Source organism: Schistosoma mansoni, chromosome 2 (genome assembly GCF_000237925.1).
Source record: "Schistosoma mansoni strain Puerto Rico chromosome 2, complete genome".
Lineage (NCBI taxonomy): Eukaryota > Metazoa > Platyhelminthes > Trematoda > Strigeidida > Schistosomatidae > Schistosoma > Schistosoma mansoni.
Window position 1 is genome coordinate 25,192,117 of NC_031496.1, and position 11,968 is coordinate 25,204,084.

General features: G+C 33.3%; 1 protein-coding gene across 1 annotated transcript in view; it reads right to left on the bottom strand.

Moving 5' to 3' along the window:
* Window positions 1-2,369: 2,369 nt before the first annotated feature.
* Window positions 2,370-11,968, bottom strand: part of Smp_212430 (putative nuclear hormone receptor) — a gene marked incomplete at both ends in the record, with an annotated part of 21,035 nt that continues 11,436 nt past the window's right edge. Inside the window, 3 exons of the mRNA XM_018796190.1 lie at window positions 2,370-3,431; window positions 6,952-7,433; window positions 9,537-9,603. Of these exons, the coding sequence (XP_018650427.1) occupies window positions 2,370-3,431; window positions 6,952-7,433; window positions 9,537-9,603 (1,611 nt within the window). The remainder of the gene's footprint in view (window positions 3,432-6,951; window positions 7,434-9,536; window positions 9,604-11,968) is intronic.

The window sequence follows — 11,968 nt, forward strand, 5'->3', positions numbered from 1 at the left end:
TAAGTAAGTAAGTAAGTAAGTAGGAAACATTTGGTTGAAGAGGAAGTTAGATCAATGTAACAAATGTGGTGTGGATTACTAATATCCACATAAGTAGTACATAACCATGGTCAGGCTGAGAATGTATTTCACTAGAAGATCTATAAGGAAAAAACGGAGACGAAACGCATTTGGTATGAAAATGCATGAACAATAATAATCGGAAACTATGGACTGGTAGTTGCAGAAGCGATGGTCAATATTGAGACAATTTTTTAATAGTTTGCAAGTTAACTATTTACGGTATGGTTGTCAGATTTTAGTGAGATTGTCCCCACTCGTGTTCTATTCACTGCACAATAACTAGTAGTTTCCGCTCCATTGAGAGTAACAGGTGTAAGTAAGTAAGTAAGTAAGTAACTAATCAATCTATCTTGTTAGCTAGTGTGCAAGTTACCTAGCTTACTTGTTACCATAGTAACTAACCATTCAATAAAAAAAAAAGAAATATCCAAATTTATTACAAACGTTTTTTTTATTGATCGAAATTCTAGTTTTTTTTCTTTCCATTGATTTATACAAATTAATTTGTTTGTTTGTTTTTCTCTTTTTTTTTTGAAAAATTAACATGGCGCGACTTTAAAATGAAACGTCGCTCATTTGAATTGTTTAACCAATAAATAAACTATAAACCAGAATGAAAAAAGAGAAAAAAAATTTGATCATTTAACTTATTCAATGAATTGACTATACCAATAATAAAGTAGAAGTACAAGGAAGACACATACAATCATAATAATAATGAATTCAATTGTAAAGGCATCATTATAAAGAATTCTTGAATATATCTATATATGAGGCAACAAAAGCTGTGTACAATGGGGATGATTCCTTGAGGAGGAAAAGAAAGTTACCGAGGACACTGTTTTGTTGACATGGTTTCAAAAATGTACTCATACTGTACTCATTGAACCCAATAAAAGGTCAATACAATATTTATTACCTTAGATACTACTACTGCTAATAATAATAATAGTAGTAGGTAATAATGATAATCGCGATAGTGCTTAAATAGAGACGGTTGATTTCAAAACAAAATAACCATGGTAACCAAATGCAAAATTTTGAAATAACAGAAAGATTATATTTATATGTTTATATATACCTAAACGTCGAAAGGCACTTAATGGGTATCAAACAAAAGAAAACATAATGTCATCGTTAGTTCCCCGGAGAAACCATAAGTTAGACAAACCTATTCATGCAACTACAGCCCCCCCAAATCGAAATGAACTGAATACCATTTTTTATAGCATTTACATCAAGTTTGAATAGATAGAGACGCTTAACATGGTTGTGACCATTCACAAAATGTCTCTACCTCTTCTACGAATACACATCTAACATGATAGAAACAAGAAATTGTCATGGTCAAAAAGTCAAAGTGAGGAACAAAAATACAAGAAGAAGATCTGATAAATAAAGAAATAAATACACATACGATAGTTCAAGTATTTCAACTATTGAAGGCACTTTGATAGATTTAAATGTTCAGGGGACAAGGTGACAACTTTTCATGTTTTATAGAGCAATCTATTCTCTGTCTTGTCCTATGAAGAGATTGAAATTTGTACAAAAAGAAAACTTTTTTCATTCAAACAAAATGCAAAACAGACATGTAGATATCAGTGTAAACGAAGCAAAATGTACACTGTTCAAGAAAAGAAGAAAAAGGTGATTACCCATTCATGGACAAACGTATCAACAAAACAATACATTGTTTTCCATTGAGCAATTACTAGAACAATCATTATTAATGTAGAAGAGTTCAGTGACTATGTATGTTTGTGTGGGTGTGTGAACATAAGAGTACACATAGAAACGATACAAAGGTGGGGGAACAAGAAACACTATCCATATGCCTTATCTATTTTGTGTACTGAAAATACTGAGTTTGTAAATTGCAACGTATTCATTGTACTACCTCAGGTCTTTACTCTATTTCTGGATCATGCATATGAATGTAAAAGGAAGAAAAAATAATAGAAAAACTTTTTTTGAATCGTGTTTGGTTTGAATGCTCTATTATAAATTATACAAGCATATATATGATTATGATTGTTTATCTGTACAATAATATAAATGATTCTCCCTTAAGTTATGATCTTCCTCTCGTGTCTTTCTCTTTCTCTCTCTCTCTCTCTCTCTGTGTGTGTATTTCTCTCATTCATCAAACTTTAGCAGAATATTGCTTTATATTGAAGAAGATTAATTCAAGGAATTCTCTTTCATAAATGAAAATAAATTAGATTTGGAAGACGTTTTGATCATATGAAATTTCGTCATCATCCTCATCAGTATGGTACAACATAGTTACCGATGGTTCATCTTTACTGACTTACATCGGTTACCTCCAATGGAGTATAGCCAGCCGCCGCCGACGCCGATGATGACGTCGTCGACGACAAACATTCATTTTTAGCATCCCATAATATATTTAATAAATCATTTTCTATATTATCATCAAATCTTAATTGTTTATTATATAATATATTTAATCCTTTTGATATTTTATATTCTAAATGATGTTTCATGGATTCATTCCATATATCTTGTTGAAAATGTGACCATGTTTGATCAAATTCACGACCCCATTCTAAAAATTCTGTTAACATAGTACGTCGTGAATTAGCAACAATTTGCTCTTGTGATATGTATTGATTATTATTATTATGATTATTGATTGATTGATTATTGATTTTTAATTGTGTTGTTTCTATGGCGACATAATCAATGGCTTCATTAAAAATATTTAAAAAATATTTATGTAAACGTTGTAAACGTTGATTTCTATGAATGATAAATGGATTCCATTCATATTGATGATGATGATGATGATGATGTTGATGATCATCCATGAAATGATCATGATATTCTTCATTTCCCACTATTATTGGATCCGTTAATTTTAATGCCATGTAAGCACTTAATAATATTGGATGATAAGCTAAAAAATTACCTAATTGTGATATATAAGCATCAAGATATTGTAATATTGGATAAGTAGATTGGTTATTATGATCATTACTACTATTATTAGTAGTATTGGTAGTAGTAGTAGTAGTAGTATTATTAAGTGAATATTCTTTACCTATATCACCTAATGCATTACTTAATTTGGTCAAATCTATAAAATGTACACAATTAGGTTCTGTCTGAAAAGAGATTAATTTGGTACAAGATTTTTTAGTTGGTGTCGTTGTTATGATTGACGACGACGATGATGAGATTGAGTATTGATGATGATGGTGATGATTAATGGAACATTGAAATGATAGTTTGTCTAAATCATCAGTGGATTTATGGTGACCATTTGAATTTTTAAAATCTGACATGGTTTCTTGATTTAAACTTGTTGATAGTGATGGTAATGGTGACGATGGTGTTATAGTCTTATTAACAAATGAAGAACAACTAATTAATAAAACCGGGACACAATCTGTAAAACGATTCTGAAAGAAAAAGAAAAGATTTAAAAGAATAATATTTAAAGCAATTAATCCCTTTGATAAATATCGATAGTGTAATAAGAAGACCAAAATTCAAACCCCCTTTGTGTATTGAACAACGGTTTGTTCTCACCTTAAACCTACCCTAGTAATATTAGCTTATTAGCCAGAGTGATTAGGTGTCAAATTGTTTTCACATTATTTTTATTGTTATCCTTGTTTATTCTTACCCCCCCTCCATTTCCAGTCTAGTTGACCTTTTATTTTTATATATAATTGTTAATTATCAGAAGGGGTTCTGTGGAGATTTAGTATTTTCATAGTTGAAAGCGTGAGTCGATTGAAGCTAGACAACCATGGAAAACCTGGAAGCACTGGACGGCCGTTTCGTCCTATTATGGACTCCTCAGCAGTGCTCATCCACGATCCCCTCACTCGCGAGATTCGAGCCCAGGACTTACCAGTCTCGAGCCAGAGCCCTTAACCGAAAATACTAAATCTCCACAAAACCCCTTCTGATAATTAATATAATCATATGATTACTGGTGAGTGACTTCGAGAAGTACATCCAGGAGTTCTAGTGAGAAGCAGTGACCAGTGGAGTTCAAACCACGTCTGTTGTGAGATAGGAACTCACTGAAGACACTTGGTGAACGGTTGCTTAACTTCGTGGATCAGTTGAAGTTAGACATTAACACCGTTGAATGCTGACTCAGTGGTCTATTGGTTAAGTGCTCTAGCGCGTGACTGGTAGGTCCTGGGTTCGAATCTCGCGAGGTGGGATCGTGGATGCGCACTGTTGAGGGGTCCCATAATAGGACGAAACGGCCGTCTAGTGCTTCCAGGTTTTCCATGGTTGTCTAGCTTCAATCGACTCACGCTTTCAACTATGAAAATGTATAAATGTTATTAACAAGTATATTAGGTGTGATCAGATTGTTCGAAATGTATTACGCTAATATATCATCACATAATTCTGATAATCTTCGTCTTCTTATTACACTATCAAGTTAATATTTACTCAGTAACTAGTTCAGTATTATGGAAAATCACTAGAACTATTGCGTACATTAACTGAACAAATGTTCTATGTGTGCTTAGTTGTTAACCTGGTAATGTGGATCATAGTCGTTCATGAACAAACATTTTTTCAACCTATAAGCAAGCATCTTAATTATTTATCTAAGATATTGAATACTTGATTAAATATTTTGAAGCTACTATAGTTGTATACCTTATCTTTAAAACTTATTTCACTTTATTTACTTACTTAAGTCTATTACTCATTGTGAATCATAGATCAAGATTGTTCAACCTATGTCCCCTACTACTTTTTCCAGTTCTTCCTAATTACTATCCATTATTTCTATGTCTGATTTCAATTTCCGGCGCAAAGTACTATTTGACCTGTCTCTTCACCTTTTCCCTCAACAATTCCAGATTAAGGCTTGCCAAACGATGCCACTTGATAGTATCTGTAATGTATGTCCTATGCAACTTTACAGCTGGAAGTTGGTTTATTCTTTTCCACATTAGGTTGTTGCTGATAGTAACTGGACAATGAATCTGGAATATCTTGCGTAAGCAATTGTTTATGAATACCTGTATATTTTTGATGATGGTTGTTGTAGTTTTCCAAGTTTTAGCTCTATACAGAGAGCTGTGTTGACATTCGTATTGAATATTGTGACTTCGATATTGGTAGGCAGCACCTTCCAATATGACTCGATAAAGAGCAACGTGAAAGTATAAAATATTCTTTTCTACAACATATAGTTGAGCATCACGATGCACTATCAGTGTGAATATTAATGATCATTGACAGGAAGGTAGCGAATACACCTAGCAGTATACATATACATGTACTTTGCATCATAGAATAATTAGGGTGATGCAATACATAATCAGATATGCATGTTCAAAAACGTTTGTAAGACCGCCTCTTTTGACACAGATTCTAGTCTTTTGTACTGAATAATTCCAATCTGTCGAATTCTTGATAAGACGACTAATTTACACAGTTTTCTGATTCAATCAGCCATTTAGTCAGCAACAACATAGGACCTATACGTTTCTATATCGGTTCAAGTTTCCATACTCCATAAGCACAGAAAAAAGAAGTTATCAAGCCGAATCCATGAATAGTGGAGGTAGTATCAGTGGTAATAGGAAAAATTGAACATCGAACATACGACTCGAAAAAAAATGAATTAAAGAAATAAAAATAACAAACGTAATGAGTAATTTGTAATCTCAGAATTCAGTGAAAGACAAAGAATGGATGCATCTGCGCCATTGAAAACTATTTTGAGCTATCATCCAGTCTCTAATCACCGGTTGCGACAAGCACGTGGAACCAATCAAGGATGAAGACCTACTATCTTATCAATCAATTTCCTATCTCTGGTTAGAAAACAGATATCTGGCCCACGCCACAAATCATGCAATTTAGCAAGAATCAATCGAACCCTCTAAATATGCGCCGAGATTTCTTCAGACACCAGATCATTATTACTGATGAAACTCCCAAAATAAGTGGGATGTAGTCAGTTGTATTTCAATACTATTATATACGATGAAAAAAATCATTCTTTGGGTGTCCATTGTAGGTATTATACCGTCCGATCCTCAACAAAAATGAAATATTTATGTCACTGAAAAAGTACCAAGGTATACAATAGGTCACTAGGAAACGTTTGATTATAGGTGTTTATATAGAGATTGATTATAATATGTTAGCAATTTTTATCACATTGTTCCGAATGGAAATATCATTATAAACTAGGGGTCATTAAACATCCGTTTTGCCTAAACATCTATCCTACATTTTAATCACCATACTATGAATAAACTTTAAATCATTGTTTATGATGTCATCTGTGCATCTCTGCCTAACTCTACTAGATTTCTCTTGCAAACGAATGTGTACAAAACCAAAAAAAATATTTTACGTTGCATGCCGAAGAACTTTTCTGTACACAGTTCTACTTATAAAATCAACTCCGTTTTAGTTTAACAAAACGTCAAGGAAATGCGATTTGTTATTAGGTTCCTCATCATGCATAAATCTGATAGCTGATTTTATACCATTAAATTGGACTAGAAATACTTTTTTTTAATATTCTGATTGATGCTGTTGTTGCTGCTGCTGCTGCTGATGATGATGATGATGATGATTTGGATGATGATGATTTGGATGATGATAATGATGATGATGATGATGATGATTTGGATGATGATGATGATGATGATGATTTGGATGATGATGATGATGATGATGAAATGATCATGAATATAAAGGCAAAAAAGTCAAGCTCATAAGTAATCTTTTGAAGAGGTTCCAAAAGATCATCGAATAATCCATCCCTCTTTCCTTTTTAATTAAATCAATTAAAGTTAATTCATCATCATAAGATGAAGTATCCTAGATAAGTATCTTATTTTCATTCAATGAATAACTTACTTTTGCTATCCATAACATATCATCCCATGTTAAGTATAGATCATTAGTATCATTGAATGCATGATCTATATTGTTTTCTTCATCTTTCATTGGATCATTTTGAAATATGCCATGAACTTGATTCAATTCATTAAAATATTCATTCATATTTGATTCATTAATCTTTTGATTAGCATTCTTATTTTGATGATGATTATTGTTGCTATGACAATTAGATAAATATCCAGTTTTATAATCATCATCTTGTATAAGATCACCTAATAATGACATTGCAAATACTGATATACGACGTAATAATAAATCACTCCATATATTAGCTAATGTAAGACACCATTTTAATGCAGGACGTTGTGTAATATCTAAATTTAATTCAATTTGTTCAGGATTTGGAATGAATCCTGTTTGCCACATATTTGACCATGCCTTATTGATTTTATTCAAATTGATTGGGATTGTTATGGAATTTTTATTGTATAATTGACCTAATATAATTAGTAGATAAGAAATTTTGGTTAGAGATTAGTTTTGATAGTGAACTGTAAAAAGTGAATTTCTTAAAAATGTAATATCATTATCATTTCTCCTTCTAGCTTGAATCAACTTTGCTTGTAGCCCCTCTGGGGGCTGCTATCGATTCCAAGCAGAAGGGTTGGGCATGGGGTCAGCGACCCTATACCGTAGAAAACTAACTCGCTAAAAAAGCGCTAACAAGAAAAAAATGATTCAAACCGTTTAAACTCTGCCCTGGGAGTTGAAGGAAGAATTATGACACCTCATAATGAAAGCAGAGATTTTGTGGAAGTCACGAGACCGATGCCCTTTCTTCCAGCTTGAATTACAGACAGAAAGTTGTAAAGTAATAAAAAATGGTACCTAGTTTTAAATGTGATGCACATGTAAACGTAAATTTAAAATAACGCATTGAGTAATTGAATCGGTCTATGCTCCAGCGTGGGGTAACAGGCGTAAGTAAGTAAGTATGTATCATCGAATACAAATAAAGAGAATTCGACGTTTAAATTTTTGTTTTCGGGGAAATCATATACTTAAGCTATACTGTGTAACTATAAATGCGAATGAACAGCTTAAGTAAATGATTTAGTCCAAAAGAAAATTTTCTCTAAATTTTCTTTAAGTGTCAATTTATTGTTAAAAGCTTTGCTTACTAATGAGTAGTTAGAAGGAATAAACAAAATATTATGGTACCTTGACATTCTGTTTTACTTTATCCCGAAATAATGTCATAGGCTTTGGTCATCCGTTAGAATTGCAACGCTTATAAAATTTATCATTTTTTAGTCTAAGATTGTGTTCTACCAATTAGGGTGTAACGTCTGTTAAAATCTCCATTTCAAGCCTTAACATTTAAAGTACTAATAAATATTAATTTTGTAGTGTTGGTTGCTAGGTTAAGCCCACACAAGCCAATCTATTCATTCTTCTTGGGTCACATTTAACATTGGTAATTATTCACCTATCAACCTTGACTGTTTTTATATGAGCGTGTGTGTGGACAATTTTTATCCCATTCATTACATGTTTGTAACTTATTTTTGTTCGACTTTCAGTATCGATTAGCGCTTAATTAAATTGAGTTGTCTTACACACCTTCTCCACTGCGTGTCATTTCGCTTCGCTCTGTTCTTTTCGCTTTATTTCTTCGATCGTTTTTATGGATCAACGATTGTACGAATTACACATACTCGCAATTCATTCTTGTATTTGACTTATTTAATTCTGTTATACACTCACGCGAGTTAAGTCAATGATTGACGACGAACATATTTCATCAACACTCATACGACCCAATTGAAGTTAGATACCACGCCACCAAAATTTAACACGTCTCGAGATACTCCATTGGACATGTTAGCTACAGATTGTTGTGGATAACCTCATTCTCTTGTATTTGATAAAATTTACACTACAATACTCATCACTTACCTACTGGTTAAACTGAAATGAGACGGTCAATATTTGCACTAGAAACTTGCTTTTTAGAGAAGTATTATTACTTTTTGGATCTAATAAAAACAACTCCGTTCATCATCTGATCAGTTAGCTATTAGATACTAATTGAACTTGATAAATCTTTACATCGAGAATTTACGTTATTCGGAAGTGCGAGATAAGAACATTTAGATAATAATTTAGTTATAGATTATTACTATACTGTAAGACCATGAATTCGATTACATTTGGAGTTATGAGTATAAACTATTAATAACATTCAAGTTTTCATCTAAATATCTAATTTTTGTTTGGTATATTATTCATAACCCCGTCTGTAACTCCTTCGGGAGCTACTGCTGGTCCCAAACCCGGGTAAAGGAGGAGGGTTGGGCATGGAGTTAGCGACTCCATCCCGCAGAAAACCAACTCGCTAACCATAAAAAATTATATTATTCATAATCACTTGTAGTCTCATAGTTATTGATTGATTATATTTATGTGTGATAGTAGTCAGGAGTTGATTTGAGTAGTATTAGATTATACATGATCTTAGTTTCACAGAGCAATCTGATCTGAGATTAATTTGAACCTGTACAAATCACAATATACTGATTGATAATAACGTGACTTACTTTTATTCTGTAGAATGCCTGACATCACATCAATTTCATTATCGTTATGGTTTAGATCAGTGAAAATCTAGAAAAAGTGAGAAAATAGGTTGGGTTTTTTTACACTCACTTCGATGATGAGCTTTTAATTGATTAGTAACCACTTAGTATGATACTGATCGAAACTGTAAAAAACATAATGACATTAGATTAACTATGCAGATAAAGATAATCATGGTTTGCGGCTAGCAGCGGAATTCCGGCTGTGGCTTTGATCCTCTGTGGGACTCGTCAGCTGGATGTACCTTGATCTCAGATCAGATGTTCTCTCCGGGACTCGAACCCAGTACCGTTCGCTTCAAACTCCATCGCGTTATCCACTTAGCTACTGAGTCCTGGTAGCCACTTTCTTGTGGAATGAGGTAAAGTTTGAATTCATTTGGTATTGTTTGTTTGGATCTTCCCATTGATGCTTTTAGGACTGCGACTGGTCAGTCTCTTATTGGCATATGTGCATACTATGCGTATTGCCTCGATGTAGCACAAGCAAGTGGCTATCAGGACTCAGTAGCTGAGTGAATAACACGATGGCGTTTGAAGTGAAAGGTACTTGGTTCGCGTTCCAGAGTGAACATCAACTCTGAGATTCAGTTGCATCCAGCTGACGAGTCCTAAATAGGACGAAACGCGCGTCTTTGATTCTACTGCTAGTCACTATCCATCTTTGCTTACAATGCTTGTGAATTAAGGCTATATCGAGGCAATACGCACAGTATGCACATATGCCAATTAGAGACTGACCAGTTGCAGTTCTAAGACATCAATGGGAAGATTCAAACAAGTAATACTAAGTGAATTTAAGCCGATTAAGTTATATGTTGTAGGATCCAGTGCAAGTATTGAGACTATACTTTCCAAACATTGTGTTTATTCAAAGAAAAAAGGGGGTAATGATGATTGAAGCTAACAAACGAAACAGTGAAAATAATAATAGTAATAGTAAAAGCTGCAGTTTATAATAAACACGTTTTGAAGTTTACTTCTAAAGATTGATTTAGATTACAAATGTAAAAATATAGGATGAAGACACCATTCACATAAAGAGTTATTGATTTTAAAGGACTAATAACTCATCCATGTTTGGTCTAGACTTTTTCAACCTACCCCGATACTAGACAATGTTGTAGGCCAGAGTAAGATGTAGTAGAATATGCATAAAGTATATCTTCTTTACAAAGGTAGGATAAATTAACAAACTGTATTGATATGGTTTTATTAGCCATCAGTACATGACGAGACAACTTTGAAAAGTGCTGTGATCAACTCGGCGCGGCTTGAAACTAAAAAAATATATATATATATATATCCCCCCTTTTATAAAAATTGACTAAACTGTACCAAAGCAGCTAGTTCGTCAGGTGCAGTGTAAACAGCGTGCACTATAAGGAGACCACCAATTTGCAGGTAGTCTCCCAATGTGCAACACCAGGCAATCCCTAACTTGGAATGGTGAAGGGAAGCGGAAAAGAGGAAGGTCAAAGAACACATTACACCAGGAAATAGAAGCAAATATGAAAAGGATGAATCAAAATCGGAAACAACTGAAAAGGATTGCCCAGGACAGAGTTGGATGGAAAATGCTGGTGAGTGGCCTATGCTCCTCGACGAGGGGTAACAGGCGTAAATAAGTAAGTAGGTGATCAAGTCACTGGTAACATTTCTGTAACAGTCCTGAACAAGGATTCCAATCTCAAGTGAATCAACAACTACTTCAAAATTGTAAATATATCTTGTTGATAAGCCACATGTAATATAAAACCTGGGTTAGGAAAGGGTTTACCTATCGATTTCTTTAAATCACTTAACAAGTTACAGTATATGACTAAAACATTGTAACAGTACTATACACAATGATACTTTCCTATCTAAAAAGCACTGTTTTCTATGTATACAGACCTACTTTTTCAGATTAAAGGAAAGAAAAGAGAATAGACAGTCAGAAAAGTGACTTTCTTTTTTATTGATAAGAATATTGATACATAAACTAATTGATTCTTGAAATAAACATAGAACCCTCCCCCCCTGCGTTTTTTAGTCATAAAAATTATCATACTAATATAATAAGCAGGTTTTCTTTTACTTTATTCATTCATACAGTTGAAATTTGCTATTGATGATTTAGAAGTTTATTTTACAATGAAATGAGTAGTATTACTGATTGATAGATGTCATTCAGAACGATAAGCTTATCAATTATCACCCAATTATTGAAACGTTTATACAAATATACACTCGTATGATTTTGAGATGGTGAAGAAGATTTGTAGCTCAGGTGGGTGATTTAGATAAAGTTTTGTTCTCTGAGCTGGATGGTTTGGTCGTGAAGCTTTCATCGTCCCTCTGAACGACATTATCCTGAAGTTTATGCTGATGATGTCGTTCAGAAGGACGAT